The following is a 17,846-nucleotide window of genomic DNA, read 5'->3' on the forward strand; positions in this document are numbered from 1 at the left end:
GGTTTGGTAGAGCAGGGTAATCTTTGCAGTGGCAATTACCCGGTAGGTGTGGACAATCCCTTACTCAATATACCCTGCTATCAGGAGGTTTTCTACTGTAATAGTGTTATAATTGTACCTATGATAAAAGGGCAAGGAGCTGGCATTCATCATGGCAGCCCATATCTAGTAACACACATGGTAGTCTTAGCAACAAGCTTCTAATGGTGGTTTTGTGTTTTTAGTATTTTGAATGGAGAGCAAACGAGAACTGCTTGGTTTTTCCATTGCTGTAGATATTGTATCCTAGTGATGTGCATTTCAAATAGCCTACCACATCGTAGAACATTGTCACGGCCCAGTGTTTGCTTCCTTCCAGATTTCTGATATCGATTTAGTGATTTATTTTCTTTTTTCTGAAAAGAGCGTCACAAGGAGACGAAGTCTGACACCTAACACCCCGGTTACTGTAACATCTTTCTACAAGCCAGATGATATTTTGCCTTATTAAAGTGCAAATCTTATCATCTGCCAATAACATAATGATGATCGATACTGGAGCGAAGCATCTAGAATCCGATAATGAATCACGTGTCTTCAGGACTAGAACCATCTGTCATCTGTTCATTGAGCGTTCATCTGAAGATGAGCACATTTGGGATCTGCATTAATAACGTAGCATCATCTTCTCTGTATAATTCTAATCTATTGATCGATTATTGAAGTGACTGGTTCTATTGATTTATAAGAGCCCTGTGCAGTTGGGTATAAGAAGGATTTAGTATAACAAAACTAATAGGCTTTCTTGGTACTCTGAGTATCTCAAGCACTTTACCATCCAATTTGTAGATATATCATTTTCACACGTAAATCTGTAGTCTGATATTTCATCTTAAAATTTGAAGTGAAATCTCTTTTAGGCGCCCAAAATTGTATTGAAGAGTAAACTTCTAAGTGGTGGTCTTCCCAAAGTAGATGGGCAATATAATGTATGATAAAACTGGAAACCTGGTCTGGAAAAGGGGATGGCCTCTCACATAGGTGGACTCTTGGCGTATGTTTCACTGTATGTAGGGAACATAGTTTAGGACTGAATGTCTAAGTGTATGGACCCATGAAGACTCTTAAAGGGTATTCTAATTCAACTAATAAATAGTATTCTTTATATAAAGAAAGAAATTATACAATTTTCTAATATTCTTTCTTTATCAGTTTCTTACATTTTTCAAGAAACTCTACTTGTAGCCGTTCAATGGGAAATTTCCTTGTTAAAGGGAGTCTGTCACCTTTAAGCCCTATGAAGTACAGTACAGCCCCTGACTCCAGATCACTAATTTATATATTCGTACTCTCCAACTTTCCTTCATTGTGCACCTGCAAACTAGCACTGGAACATATTAAAAGGACTCATGAGTATGTCCATATAATCGAAAGGACTCCAGGATGAGTCATCTCAACGTATTCTAGTGCAAGTCTTTCGGTGCACAATCTGGAATATGTGTGAGAATGGACATTCAACTTGGTGATTTGGAGTCAGGGCAACGGTGTTATTCTTGTACAGTAGTACTGCATCTCAGAGGGCTCAGTGGAGAGGACATTGGACATAGCCATTAGAAAAAGTGGCCAATCGTCTTCATAAATGTGGTTTTCACCTAAATTTTTCTGGTTTAAATATATGTAGAAATTTGACCCGTTGTTTACACCAGCACTTAAGACCCATTTACACAGGGCAGTGATCGCTCCAAAAGGTAGTTTGTGCGAATGTACATTTCCAATCATTGCCTGTATAAACATGTCCAGCAATTGAACAATAAATGAGGGAATCCATAATGCATATTCAGTGAGCATAAGAATAGCAGAGCAGACAGGAAGTAATTATAGCCCTACCTTACACATTGTAATGGAGGAGCACGCAGGCAGCTGTAAATAGAGGAAATGTATGCGAGAGCAGAGAGGAATCATGGAAACTTTAGTCCATTACATGAACAATCCTACCCACAGGAAGCCCTAGCAGCATCAAAACAAAGGTGCATAACAGACCTGGAAAATTATAATAAAACTGGTAAGCATTCAGACACCTATACTTAATTTTCAACTCAAGACCTTTAACAAATATGTCTTTTGAGCAGTTAAGAAGATAAAAAGCCCTAGGACAACATGATTTGTGTTCATCTCCATTTACAGTACCAAGATATAAAAATGTTATTAACTTTTTGTTCACTTTTTCAACTGCATGTAAACATGAAAGTGTAATTTAGAAAAGAGTTTTCCAATATTTTAAGACTGATGACCTGACCTCAGGATAGTAATACCTTCATAATCACAGGTGCATATCCATGAGGCAAACATGATTATAAAAAAAGAAAATGGCTGCACACCATTATACATACAAACAATAGAGCTAAGAAATGGGGATCATAAAAGTGGTACAATACCTACTATAAATGAGTCAATGGAAGCGCACATATTTGATCAAACGTGTGGGGCCCATCTACTAGACGTCAAGGTGGTTTCCGCAGATGGGTCCCTAACACTAGTATACTGCCTCTCTTTGTCCTCAGGATAGGTCATCAGTATCTGATCAGTGGGGATCCGACACCCTGGCTGCTGTTTGAGAAGTTAGCAGCGCTCCTGTGAGCTGTGCGGCCTTCTCCATGTTTACCAAGCACAGCAGCATACATTTTATATGGGCTGTGCTTGGTATCATGCTCAGCCTTCATTCATTTGAATGGGGCTGAGCTGCACCCAGGCCACGTGACCAATGAACGTGTCCTCACTGGCCTATGGAGAGCTGCTAGAAGGCTGCAGTGCTACTGTGAGCGCCGCTGACTTCTTGAACAGCTGATCGGTGGGGGCGTCGGATTCCCACTGATCAGATACGGATGACCTACCATGAGGATAGGTCATCAGTAGTAACATCTTGGAAAACCCCTTTAATTTCTGTTCATATTCTGTAGACTTGATTGTGGATGTTACTTGCTCTGTTAAAGATCACTTTCTAGAGATTCCTTAACAACAATTTTAGATGCGGCAATCACCATGGGAATGGTCCTCCTTAATGAAGCTGCAACCTCAAAAGGAGATGTCGGAAAAAGAAGAAGTAAGTTATTTTATGGCATCATTTTAAGAATTTTGTTTTCTTGTTTTTATTTATTATATGAAACCTAAAACACATAAACAACTTTAAAGAGACTGCGATCACCCCTATAAACTAAAGTAATGCATCCATAGTATAAAAGATTGTATTTTAACCAGTCATTTTCATCTTTATAGTCACTCTGGAACAGATGTGGTCCCACAAACCGGCTGTGTGATGGTTAAATCGGATTCTTGGGCGCACACACAAAATGAAAAGGACTTCCGTGTTAGTCACCTCTATGCGTCGCACGGCTGGTTTGTGGCTGCACAGTAGGATAATCCTTTTAAACAGGGATTACTTCTACACCAGTACTATACTATAAGGGAGCCCTTCCAACGTTGCATTGAATTGTGGCCTCTGGTATTGTCTCCTTAGATGTCCTTTTAAAACCATCTTCTGCACTTTCAAAAAAGATTAAAGCAATGGCTGAGATCACTGGGCAGTTATATATCAAGTGGTTGTGCATTACCGTTCCTGATCCTAGCCTTAATGGTAATGTTTTTGACTGGGCGTGTGCAAGGCTTAAAAACACTGACCTCTGGTACAGGGAGATTTAGGCTGGATTTACACAGCCCGATGGAGCAGGTGATTGACGAGAAGGAAGCGTTCTTTCCTGACAGTTGCCTGCGTTTCAATAGAGGTGAAGCGCAGTATTCACATGCCGGGATCGCCTCCACTGTATGGCGTCTGGCTGCCATCTCTTGTCCTCATACAGATTCATTGTTTCTGAGTGCCGTTTAGACAGCACGATCTGTTGCCCAGAAATGATGATGCAGATGTCCGCACCAACAATTATTTCACTCGATGACCAAGTGTTTTGCTTGTTCATCAGGTGATCTGCGGCACCTTTTACATGGAACGAGTGTTCGGAAGATGATGGGGTTCTAGGTTTTGAATCCGACCAAGGACAAAATCTACATGGAGTTTGTATGTTCTCCCCGTGTTTGCGTAGGGTGACTCCGGTTTCCTCCTACACTCCAAAAACATATTGATAGGGAACTTAGATTGTGAGCCCTGCTGGGAACAGCAATCAATGATAACGTGTGTGAAGCGCTGCGGAATATGTCAGTGCTATAGAAGTGAGTAAAATATATAAATAACCCTGGAGCAGCAAGTCACAGTGTATGTGTTAGTTTATTGCATCAGGGCAGTGCAAAAGGGATTCAAGGCATGGCAAACCCTTGGGCTGGGTTGGAACTTTTTTATTATTTTTATTTATTTATTTATTTGCGGTTATTTTCTCTGCTTGTTGCAATGGAAGAAGCATTTGTCCACTGGATAGGGGATGACTATTAAATCAGTACAGCACAACGCTATCTCCGGCGGTTCCATGGGGCTTGAATGGAGCGACAACGCACATGCTCAACCACCGCTCCAATCTTGTGGTCAGACCCCAACTGATCTAACAGTTATCCCCTATGCAGTTTGTTCATACGGGAATATCTTTTATAATCTGTAGATTTCTAGAACCTAATTTATATCTGATCGTTCTTTAATGCTTGTACACAAGTATTTACAATGTACATCAGGACACAGGTGTACAATTGAATTTAAAGTTCATAATGCTGATCCTGATGCTTTAAAGAACTTCTGGGACATGTAGTTCTGATCCCAATACCAACTAGAAAATCCCTGTCAACACAACAGAAAATACCGGCACATGACATTACAGCCCAGACTGTCAGGCTCTTCTGCGTGATCACTATTATCCATTATTTAACTGCATTTTCCCCTTATTGGGATGTACCTCTGCCGGGACAAGAAGTGGAAATTCCTCAAACCATTTCTTTCTCCTTACTCGACAGTTCTCCTGAAATGTCTGTTTACCCCATAAATAATTCTGAAGCATCTTTCAACTCTGTGTTTTGCTGTTCCTCTGTTATTAGTCCTGGAAATGTATGAATAATATGGACAGCTGGGCACTACCACCCACATTGTCAGTAGTGTGGGTCTCTACGTATTGCATGAGAAATAACAGAGGAACAGCATAGTAAGAGTTTGTCCCATTAAAAAAGCAGCACCTGGATCTGAATACAATGTAATTGTATCCATTTACTAATTTTGCATAGCCACTGAGTTATTAAATAAAATGGATATGTATAGCGCCACCTGCTGTTTGTTATTTTTATTATTTCTCTGCCCACCTTATTGAGGTGGTTGCACATACCCAGTTCCACCCTTCAGCTGCCACCAGCCATATCTACTGCTAAAGGCTGTGACAGTTACAGGGAGAGAACTGCAGCAGAAAGGACACACCCCTAAGTTGCCTGGTTGAAATAAAGCAAGCAGAGCAATTTGAATAATGAATGGGGGATCGCTGGATCCGTGTGAAGGTACAGAGCTGGTTCAGTTTTTAATCATGGGATAACCCCTTTAGGTTTAGTAGCCCTCTTTAACATTGCTGGCAGGGACTGTTATATATTATTACTTTACAACCTCAATTCAGATGTTGTAAAGTGAGACATTTTACCATTTCGTGAAAAACGTTAACTCATTTAGAAGTTGATGGCTGTAACACATCTCAAAGAAGTCGAGACGGACAACAAAAGGCTGGAAAAGTAAATGGGAATAAAAAAATAGTAAGAGGAACCATTTGCTACTAAGTCATCTGCCTGGGTATACAAAGAGCATGTTATAGAGGCAGAGTCTCTCAAGCAAAGAAAGATGTTCCTCAACGTAAAATTGCAAAGACTTTGAATATCCCATCATCTACAGAACATAATCTCATCAAGAGAATCTGGAGAAATCCATGTATGCAGGAGACAAGGCCGACGGTCAATATTGGATACCCATCATCTACTGCATCTAAAAGAGGTGTAATTCTGTACTGGAAATCACTGCATGGACTCAGGAACAAACATAGTTTGCGTTCACACAAATGCAAGTTAAAGCCGTATCATGCAGAGAAGAAGCCATATGTCATCATGATCCAGAAACACTGCCGTCTTCTCTGTGCCAAGCTCATTTGAAATGGAATAAGGCAAAATGGAAAACTGTTCTGTGGTCAGATGAATCAAAATGTGAAATTCTTTTTGGAAACCACAAAGCTGGTATCCTGAGGACTAAAGTAGAGGGACCATCCAGCTTATTATCAGCGTACAGTTCAAAAGCCTGTATCTCTTACTAACTGACAACAAAAAATAACGCACCATGAAGGAGTTGTTGGAATGGAATGACACTTTCTATGTGTGAATGTATTGATATGTGTAAGTGATTACAATATTATAGGGAAAGGCTATGTTTATTGGGGAAACTGGACAATTGTAAGGAGGCTCTAGGATCCTGTTCAGCCGGCTAACCTGGATACAAGATGAGATATGGTTGAGCATGGAGGCATATAAGTTGTGTATGGTATCCTGCGGCACATTTTACCAAAGGAGCTTGGCCTGGAGATCCTGCTACTTTTAGGCTTCTGAAGCTGGCGTCCTAGCAGGTTCCATAAATGCCTGATTGGAGATAAATCTGATTACAGGCCAGGCTAAGAAAGTGTTGTAATCTGGTGGAGACATTCCTCGGAAACCCTTGCTGTTTGTGGGCGAGAATTATCCTGCTGAAAAATGGAAGTCGTAAGTCCTGCCATGAGAGGCAACATGTGGCCGCAGGATGTCCTGCACATATCGCTGAGCTGTTAGTGTCCCTCACATCAGGTCTAGGGTTGACTGACTCTCATATGTGATGGCTCACCAGATGTTCACACCAGTAGTTTGAGTACTGTGTCGCTCTGCAGCAAAGGCAAGATTGAAGTGCCCACAATGAGGCCTCCATACTCAAACCCGATCACTGTGAGATCCCAAACAGAACTTGGATTCATCGCAAAAGAAAGGACGATTTTGGCATCAGATGTTTCTATCTGCGTGTGTTAGGTCTTTTATCAATGGCGTTTTAGACCCCGGTCTTAATAAAGGCCCATAGCTGGCGGTGGTTCCGCCAAAGTTATGAAGAGGCGCAGGCCAGTTCTAAATGTAAGCCATCTTCCGAGCTGTCTTAAATTAAGACCATTTTCTATGCCTAAAACAGGCGTAGAAAATGATGAACGAGACAGGCCTACAAGCCTGTCCCCTTCCCGCCCACACACCACGTCCCCAAAATTTTAGACCTGGCTTGAGCGGGGTTGCGTTGCAGGTAGCGGCTCAACTAGCCGTTGCGCAATCTGTGACTGAAATACACCTAATTTAGGCGTATTTCAGAATAGTAAATGACCCCCCCAAATAGTAAAAGTGTGATCTTATTCTGTGAATTATGTGAGCTACACTGAGAGAGATGCAATAAAGAGCGGCACTGAACAGTAGCAGAGCACGTTCAGTACATGCACAGATACAAATCATATCAAATCCTTGGAAATGCACATGGATTATCGCTAATTACGGTGCTTTGTCTGTGCCAGCCAGTAAAGCACAGCGAGCATAAGAACTGCAGCGAGTGTTGTGGTGACTCAACCAACAATCAGTGTTACTAATGTGAGGCACACGGAGGTACTAAGTTATTAACCCCATGTGCCTTACTATATGTAGTAATGTCTTGATTTAATTTTTTTAAATTTTACCTTGGTTTCTGGAGTAGTATGTACAGCACGTTGCTCAATGAGATAGAAGGGCCCTGATCTCCAATATCAGCTGTGAGTTATCGGTATTGTCTTCAGCATTTGGAAAGTCATGGAGTCTTCTAGAAGACCACAGAGAAGAAATTGTTATAGTAAGCAAGTTGTAGACATCAGCTTTGCTAACTCTATATAGCCCTAAAAAAAAGTTAATGTTTTTGCATTATTTTTATTATTTATTTTATATATTTATTATTATTTTTATATTTATGAAAACAGACATAAAATATTAATAAACACTGACACTCGCCTTCCCTGGCTGCAGCCGGTGATGTACTGTTGTGGCTGAAACAGTGACGACCCATGCCCCGCGCTGGTGCAGCCACAACAATTACTCACTGGCTGCATCCCAGGGTGAGGCAGGAATGGCACCGCTGGATCGGAGGGTTTTATTGTTTTATCAGGACCCAGGCTGTTTCCGTATATATATATAAAAAAAATAATGTGGGAAACCCATTTAATTTATAGGTCATATTGGTATAATCATGTACCAGAACTAGGAGAATTTTCCTGATGTGCAATAATTTGAATACGTATAATAATAATAGAAACGGAGACCGTGGCCTGTGTCTTATTTGCATAGATGTATGTCCTAATATTTGCAAATCGAAATTAGAAAAAAAGCTTAGTTCCAAAGGCCACATAACAGTTTGGCTGTAGACAGCAATGTGAAATGGCATTTCAATATCTTCTACACTAACCTCATTATTATGGAGATAGAAGCACTTCCTTTTAGCTAAGCTTTGCAGTCAAACATAATTCTCTGAAGCGTAATAAATCTGACGTACACAGTGACTTGAATTAAGAAAGTAATCCCATTTTATAGTGTGTCTTCCTGTCATACACAGTGGTGTTCAGAGCTCCAAGCATTTATCCCATGTGAACATATGAAATCTGGTTTGATGTAGGTTTTATTTTATGTACTTATTTTTATTGTACTGCCCTATAGATAGCAATACTGTAAGCAGAGCAATGTTCAGACATAGCTCAAGCTACTGACTATAGCTGGTAGCGTGCTTCATCATTTCAGCAAACTGCCCCCTGTATCAGCAGGATAGCAATCAGCAGGCTATGAAATGTGCAAATAAAAGCATCTTCTCAAAAAAATATAACAGGGGGCATTTATCCTGCTTTGGATAGGTGACGCAAAATATTAAATGATATTGGCCCATCTCTACGTGAAAGCCTTCCATGGAAGTGTAAGGAGAAAACCCATTTTTATTGGGAATGTTATTATGTACTGCTGCTTGGTCTACAGAAAAGAAGAATTGTGTAGGAAATCCAGTCTTTCCTGGAAGTTCTGCACAGCAGCACATTGCATGATCCCAGCGTGGAAAATACCAGAAATCTGTAACAACGCCAGTTTTTACAAGACTGCAGGACTGGACTATAGCAATCATCTTTCCTGGGCACTAATGCTGTCTCTTGGTACTTAGAAACCCCAGTAGGGCCAAGAATACGGTCGCAAGAATAATATTATGAAGCACTGGCAGGCAAGGAATATCCAGAAGTAAACTCACCAATAAATGACAGGAACCAAATGATGGCAAACTGATGACAGCTATTAGCCCAGCAGTCCGTGCCGGCGCTGCTGCCCCTAACCGCGGGCAAGGTCATCGGGCTCCCTCTTTCCCTGCCGCCATGCTGACAAGCGCAGGCAGCAGATAGTTTAACTATGGTATCTGTATTCTATGCCAGTTTCCTTCAAGCTGGAGACTTGTACTGGTGGTTGAACTTGCATGGGTGCCTCTCTCTCGACCTATGAAGAGGCACATACACGCCCTCTATCTCAGCAGCCTATGGCTGGCATGCAGCAGGTATTCCTACCACAGGAAGATGCCTGAGCAACCTCATGGTTTTAGCTTGTCTATCTCCAAGTGCTAAGGTGTCTCTTTTGTCTGCTTCGCTGGGTAGTGGACCTTGCTTATTGAACTCCTGGACTTTGCCTGTTTGCCGCCTGCTTTTGACCTCAGACTTCATTTATGATTTTTGCCTGTTTGCCGCCTGCCCCTGACCTCGGATCTCGTTTATGGACTTTGCTTGTTTACGCCGGCCTCTGACCTCAGACTTTGCTTACTGACTTTGATTGATTGCCGCCTGTCCAGACCCAGAACCTCCTGGCCACACAAGTCCCCTCGGTACTACTAAACAGTTTTCGAAAGTCACTGTTAAACTTTTTTTTTTAAACTTACCTAGGAAGGCCAAAAGAACGGAGACCAGGAGTCTGATTGTAATGGGACTCTAAGCTTCTTCTCAAATCCATTTTTTCAGGAATTGGATGGTATCTCTCAAAAAATGGTTCAGCCACCAGTATTCTTATTTGTACGCACTATCTCTTGAAGTGGACGCTATAAAGTCTTGTACTTTATATGTTGCTTTTCCTCCAGCAGCCAGGTGGGTGGAAACTGAGTCATCCTCAGAAGCATCCACCAAGGGCTCTCCTCTGCTAGAATGGTATGATGACTATTACAAATGCTCCGACTTGTCTGACCTTTGATAAGAGTTTTGAGACCTTTGGCATAGGATTAAACACAAACGCAAACCAGAAATTTTATGGTATGGAGAAGGTGTTCAGTGAGCATGGTTTGTTGTGTCAATAGATCGATCAAAATTTCACAACCTTGGCATTGACTTTGATCACTAGCAGCTTGATCTTGGTCATCTTGCTTTACCAGTCGAGCAAACACTTTTGGATTAATTGTCCTCTTGCTTGGAATCATCTGGTAACTTCTGAGACAATCTGCCCATACCTTTAGTTCGCTAATGTGGACCACTGACATATTTTCAATGCATTCCTCCACTCAGGCCAAGACCCTCACTTTCTTAATGTATGTAAGTCACCATAGTGGCATTGTCTGACTGGACTCTTACAGCTGTGGTCAACAGCAACTGTTGAAAGTGGGGAAGAGCTATAGAAACCACTCTGTCCCTGGCATTGGAGGATAATGCCTATCATTGGAAGTCCAGAGACCTTGATTTGTAGGTCCAGAGACAAGGGGACCTTTCCGATGGATGCACTGGTAGTAAAAACTACTTACTGCAGGAGTCATGAGTTGTGCCTCTGCCATGTTTGAAATGTATCTGTAAAAAGTAAGTTTCAATTCTGTTGATGCAACATTTGTTTTAATTCAGACTGATGCTCTGCTCCAGGGAGTTCTTTGACTGGTTCAAGCTACTAATCAGTTTTGTCTAAAGGGGCCTAAAATACCACTAATCTACAGGATGTCTTATGGTTTCAGACATTAGGCCAAATATTGGAAAGACTTGGCTCATTGAATCTGAGAGGTCATGGAAGAAACAAGTTTCTTGAGTTTTCTTGCAACTTAATGCAAGAAAACTCCCCTTCAGATCTAAGCAGACCACCATATTGAGGTCTAGCTCTGAGAAGTCCTGGGAGCTGTAGAGAATATTGAAATTGTTGGATATTCATACCCCAGCTGATGGCTAGCTTTAAAAAAAATTTGGTGGGCCTAGACTAGTGAAACATGCAAATAAACATCCTTAAGATCCAGACTTAACATAGTATCATTCCTTTCTTTCAGGGACGAAAAATTGATTATCTTCATTCTGAACCATTCTTCGAAAACTTTATTGATATCATGAGATGATGGCCCTGAACCCCCATCTTGTTTGGGTATTAGGAGTATATGCCTATACTTCACTATTACTCTGGAACCCCCTTTAAAAATTATTTAAAGAGAACTCCTTGAAGGCTTGAAGTATGGAGAGATTTCTTGCAGTTAGCATAAGCAAAGTGGTAGAAACAAACTTGTTTCTTGGAGGACAACAATAAAGGATTATGTAACCATGTTTTACCAGACTTGATACTCATGGATCGTGAACTAAGGGTCCATTCACACGTCCGTGGAATGGGTCCGCTTCCGTTCCACAATATCTGGAACGGGTGCGGACCCATTCATTCTCAATAGGGCAGGAATGGATGCGGAGAGCAGACTATGTGCTCTCCGCATTTCCGAGCTCGGCCTGATGTCCTATTCTTTTCCTATGTGGGTGCCGGCCGGGTGTATTGCGGATCCACAATTTGCAGATCCGCAATAAGAGAGGAAGAAAGAGGCTTATTTTATCTCATAAGATATATTGCAAAGTTTCTTATATTCACCTTTACTATTGATGCAAATTTTGATGAATGGTTAGTGACCAATTAAAGGGAACCTGTCACCTGAAAAACGCATATTAAACCAACCACAGTACCTTATAGAATCCCCCAGTGTGTTGCTAATCATGTATTTCTTTCCTCTTTGTGTTTCTTCATACTTGTTAAAAACGCATTTTTAATGACGGTTGGCGCTGTCTCCGAGTCAGGCTTGAAGTCAAGGAGGCAGCAGCCTCCTTGCTTCAAGTAAAGCTAAGCCCGCCCCCTTACCCCTCCTCTCTACAATTAGATGGACATGCTGAAAAAATTCACAGCATGAAAAAATATAATTTGTAGGAGTATATAACTGTATATCACTGAATAATTATCCTAGTAAAACGTAACTTTTATATCAATACCAATCTAAAATAAGTCCCACAATGAAAAATTAGATAACTGCATATATAAGATAGAATTATGTGTTTAAGCAGACACTGGGTATGCAAACTTAGAGAATACAGTTTGGACTATATAGTCACCACTCACGGTTTGATGAAAGTTTAAGGAGATGTATCCAGCCAAAGCAGATGAACGAATTTGTGGTAAAAGGGTCCACCAAGATTCTAATAGTAGATCTTCACTGCAGATGTACTGAGGAAAAACAGTAATACAATCACTGGCTCTCCTTGTGCAGAGAGGGCTAGGGACATTGTTCTCCCAGTTACCTCACTCTCTCTGCACAAGGAGAGCCAGTGATTTTAGATGGACATGCTGCCGTGATGCCGGGATCGTGCTCTTCTAGCGCATGCGCAGTACGCTGCCTATTACAGCACGATCCTCACTCACCCGCCTGCCTTTTGCTGACTGCGGATGCGCCGGACAGTTCGATCGCACGCTCGTCTGGCCGCCACGCTGTAACAGGCAGCGTACTGCGCAGGCGCTTAGAAGAGCACGATCACGGCAGCATGTCCATCTAATTGTAGAGTGGAGGGGTAAGGGGCGGGCTTAGCTTTACTTGAAGCAAGGAGGCTGCTGCCCTCTTGACTTCAAGCCTGACTCGGAGACAGCGCCAACCGTCATTAAAACTGCGTTTTTAACAAGTATGAAGAAACACAAAGAGGAAAGAAATACATGATAAGCAACACACTGGGGGATTCTATAAGGTACTGTGGTCAGTTTAATATGCGTTTTTCAGGTGACAGGTTCCCTTTAAGCTTATCTTTCATAGTGAAAAATTCACCTGAGTGGATCTTGATCTGCTCTTGTTGCACCCAAGGTCCACTCCTTTCTGGGGCCAGCCCCTCCCTCTCTGCTTTGACTGGCAGGGCCAGGCAGTGGCAAAGCAGCAATGAAGGTCACTGGAGACAGGTTCGCTTTAAAGACAGAGGGGATCATTAATCAAACCAAATACGTCAGGTTTTTATAGAGAAGGTTGTTACGGACGTGGCAATACCTAATATGTATGCTTTTTTTGTTTTTTGTTTCATACACCAATATCATTTTTGAAACCAAAAAAAAATCATGTTTTCGTGTCACCATAGTCTGAGAGCCTAATTTTTTTCAGTATGAGATGACGTTTTGATTGGTACAATTTTGGGGTGTGTATGACTATTTGTTCGCTTGCTATTACACTTTTTGTGATGTAAGGTGACAAAAAAATGGCTTTTTTGACACCGTTTTTTATTTATTTTTTCACCTGAGGGGTTAGGTCATGTGGTATTTTTATAGAGCAGGTTTTTACGGGTGCGATGATACCTAATATGTATCCTTTTTTTTTATTTTTTTTACATTTAACACAATAAAAGCATTTTTGAAACAAAAAAAAATCATGTTTTAGTGTCTCCATAGTCTGAGAGCCATAGTTTTTTTTTTTTTTTGGGGGGGGGGGGCGATTGTCTTATGTAGGGGCTCATGTTTTGCGGGATGAGGTGACTGTTAGATTGGTAGTATTTTGGGGGGCATACACCTTTTTGATCGCTTGGTGTTGCACTTTTAGTGATGTAAGGTGACACAAATAGCTTTTTTTTACAGTTAATTTTTTATGCGGTCTATTGAACGGGGTGTATCATGTGATTTATTTATAGAGCTGTGTGTTACGGACACAAGGATACCTAATATGTGCATTTTTTTTATTTTTTATTATAAAATCATGGGAAAGGGGCGTTTTATTTTTTTTTTATTTTTATTTTTTACTTGAAACTTAAAGGGAACCTGTCACCAGTTTTATGGTATCCTAACTAAGGGCAACATAAATAAGTGACTGATTCGCTTAGCAAAATGCTTGGTCACTTTCTTTAAGTGACCCAGTCAATCTGCCAACATCTTGTATTGAAAAGCTCCAGCTGCTAATGATGAGTCCTGAATATTCATAAACACAGAAATATAGTGGCAAATCTGGGGGAGCTGCTCAACCCCTAACACTGTAGCGTGTTTTTCATTGGGGGAGCAGCCCCACCGCATGTGGACCGCAGCAAACGACTATCCCCAGCAAAAAATATTTTGCATACGGTGGAGGATGTCGGCGCGGTCCACATGCACCACAAAGGCATCCTACACAAAATGGAGCATTGTGCGGATGAAAATATATTCATAAATCACAGAAAAAATGCACCAAACGGATATGCCACTGACTATACTGGCTAGTCATACTGTAAATGCAGATATTAAAAGCTGAGACTTTTGCCAATATATTCCTGTCAGGAAGATATCGGAGCCCACATGCACCACGTCACGGCTCTCAGCATGGCAAGGGGTCCTACCACTACGCTACCTATGGTGTGAACAAGGTCTGAAGGTGATGTAATCCAGCTCACAGCCAAGCTTCCACACAACCGCCTAGCAGGACAACTAGTGCAATGTGAACAAAGCCAGACTGTAAGCCACACCCATATCAGACCATGTGATGGAGGCTACCAGGTGCAAAGGAGAGTGTTTAAATGCCAGGTAAAGGCACATACACTACATGTAAAACAAGACAAAAACACAGAAATATAGTGGCAAATCTGGGGGAGCTGCTCAACCCCTAACACTGTAGCGTGTTTTTCATTGGGGGAGCAGCCCCACCGCTTGTGGACCGCAGCAAACGACTATCCCCAGCAAAAAATATTTTGCATACGGTGGAGGATGTCGGCGCGGTCCACATGCACCACAAAGGCATCCTACACAAAATGGAGCATTGTGCGGATGAAAATATATTCATAAATCACAGAAAAAATGCACCAAACGGATATGCCACTGACTATACTGGCTAGTCATAAATGCAGATATTAAAAGCTGAGACTTTTGCCAATATATTCCTGTCAGGAAGATATCTGAGCCCACATGCACCACGTCACGGCTCTCAGCATGGCAAGGGGTCCTACCACTACGCTACCTATGGTGTGAACAAGGTCTGAAGGTGATGTAATCCAGCTCACAGCCAAGCTTCCACACAACCGCCTAGCAGGACAACTAGTGCAATGTGAACAAAGCCAGACTGTAAGCCACACCCATATCAGACCATGTGATGGAGGCTACCAGGTGCAAAGGAGAGTGTTTAAATGCCAGGTAAAGGCACATACACTACATATAAAACAAGACAAAAACACAGAAATATAGTGGCAAATCTGGGGGAGCTGCTCAACCCCTAACACTGTAGCGTGTTTTTCATTGGGGGAGCAGCCCCACCGCATGTGGACCGCAGCAAACGACTATCCCCAGCAAAAAATATTTTGCATACGGTGGAGGATGTCGGCGCGGTCCACATGCACCACAAAGGCATCCTACACAAAATGGAGCATTGTGCGGATGAAAATATATTCATAAATCACAGAACAAATGCACCAAACGGATATGCCACTGACTATACTGGCTAGTCATAAATGCAGATATTAAAAGCTGAGACTTTTGCCAATATATTCCTGTCAGGAAGATATCGGAGCCCACATGCACCACGTCACGGCTCTCAGCATGGCAAGGGGTCCTACCACTACGCTACCTATGGTGTGAACAAGGTCTGAAGGTGATGTAATCCAGCTCACAGCCAAGCTTCCACACAACCGCCTAGCAGGACAACTAGTGCAATGTGAACAAAGCCAGACTGTAAGCCACACCCATATCAGACCATGTGATGGAGGCTACCAGGTGCAAAGGAGAGTGTTTAAATGCCAGGTAAAGGCACATACACTACATATAAAACAAGACAAAAACACAGAAATATAGTGGCAAATCTGGTGGAGCTGCTCAACCCCTAACACTGTAGCGTGTTTTTCATTGGGGGAGCAGCCCCACCGCATGTGGACCGCAGCAAACGACTATCCCCAGCAAAAAATATTTTGCATACGGTGGAGGATGTCGGCGCGGTCCACATGCACCACAAAGGCATCCTACACAAAATGGAGCATTGTGCGGATGAAAATATATTCATAAATCACAGAAAAAATGCACCAAACGGATATGCCACTGACTATACTGGCTAGTCATAAATGCAGATATTAAAAGCTGAGACTTTTGCCAATATATTCCTGTCAGGAAGATATCGGAGCCCACATGCACCACGTCACGGCTCTCAGCATGGCAAGGGGTCCTACCACTACGCTACCTATGGTGTGAACAAGGTCTGAAGGTGATGTAATCCAGCTCACAGCCAAGCTTCCACACAACCGCCTAGCAGGACAACTAGTGCAATGTGAACAAAGCCAGACTGTAAGCCACACCCATATCAGACCATGTGATGGAGGCTACCAGGTGCAAAGGAGAGTGTTTAAATGCCAGGTAAAGGCACATACACTACATATAAAACAAGACAAAAACACAGAAATATAGTGGCAAATCTGGGGGAGCTGCTCAACCACTAACACTGTAGCGTGTTTTTCATTGGGGGAGCAGCCCCACCGCATGTGGACCGCAGCAAACGACTATCCCCAGCAAAAAATATTTTGCATACGGTGGAGGATGTCGGCGCGGTCCACATGCACCACAAAGGCATCCTACACAAAATGGAGCATTGTGCGGATGAAAATATATTCATAAATCACAGAAAAAATGCACCAAACGGATATGCCACTGACTATACTGGCTAGTCATAAATGCAGATATTAAAAGCTGAGACTTTTGCCAATATATTCCTGTCAGGAAGATATCGGAGCCCACATGCACCACGTCACGGCTCTCAGCATGGCAAGGGGTCCTACCACTACGCTACCTATGGTGTGAACAAGGTCTGAAGGTGATGTAATCCAGCTCACAGCCAAGCTTCCACACAACCGCCTAGCAGGACAACTAGTGCAATGTGAACAAAGCCAGACTGTAAGCCACACCCATATCAGACCATGTGATGGAGGCTACCAGGTGCAAAGGAGAGTGTTTAAATGCCAGGTAAAGGCACATACACTACATATAAAACAAGACAAAAACACAGAAATATAGTGGCAAATCTGGGGGAGCTGCTCAACCCCTAACACTGTAGCGTGTTTTTCATTGGGGGAGCAGCCCCACCGCATGTGGACCGCAGCAAACGACTATCCCCAGCAAAAAATATTTTGCATACGGTGGAGGATGTCGGCGCGGTCCACATGCACCACAAAGGCATCCTACACAAAATGGAGCATTGTGCGGATGAAAATATATTCATAAATCACAGAAAAAATGCACCAAACGGATATGCCACTGACTATACTGGCTAGTCATAAATGCAGATATTAAAAGCTGAGACTTTTGCCAATATATTCCTGTCAGGAAGATATCGGAGCCCACATGCACCACGTCTTTTTCTGTGATTCCTGAATATTCATGAGCTCCTGACTCTCCCCGCCCACCTGCTGCTGAGTGACAGTTTGTTTCCATAGGAATCAGCAGCAGATGGGCAGGGGAGTGGCTATAGCTCTGAATTAAATATACGCTGGACTCAATGACATCACACTGGACTCAAATCAGCTCATTAGAATGCGTCATCTTTGTGTGTATATTATGAGGTAACCATCTGTCACGCCAGTAAGTGAATACATCTAAGGTACTTTTTAATAGTTAATGATTTTATAGAATTTAGTTAGATTATAATC

The 17,846-nt window shown here is 42.2% G+C and overlaps 1 protein-coding gene across 1 annotated transcript in view; it reads left to right on the top strand.

Moving 5' to 3' along the window:
* TUSC3 (tumor suppressor candidate 3) overlaps positions 1-17,846 on the top strand; it is a 328,869-nt gene that overhangs the window by 302,370 nt on the left and 8,653 nt on the right. Inside the window, exon 8 of the mRNA XM_044295877.1 lies at positions 3,005-3,079. Within this exon, the coding sequence (XP_044151812.1) occupies positions 3,005-3,079 (75 nt within the window). The remainder of the gene's footprint in view (positions 1-3,004; positions 3,080-17,846) is intronic.

The sequence above is a fragment of the Bufo gargarizans genome, chromosome 1 (genome assembly GCF_014858855.1).
Source record: "Bufo gargarizans isolate SCDJY-AF-19 chromosome 1, ASM1485885v1, whole genome shotgun sequence".
Taxonomy (NCBI): Eukaryota; Metazoa; Chordata; class Amphibia; order Anura; family Bufonidae; genus Bufo; species Bufo gargarizans.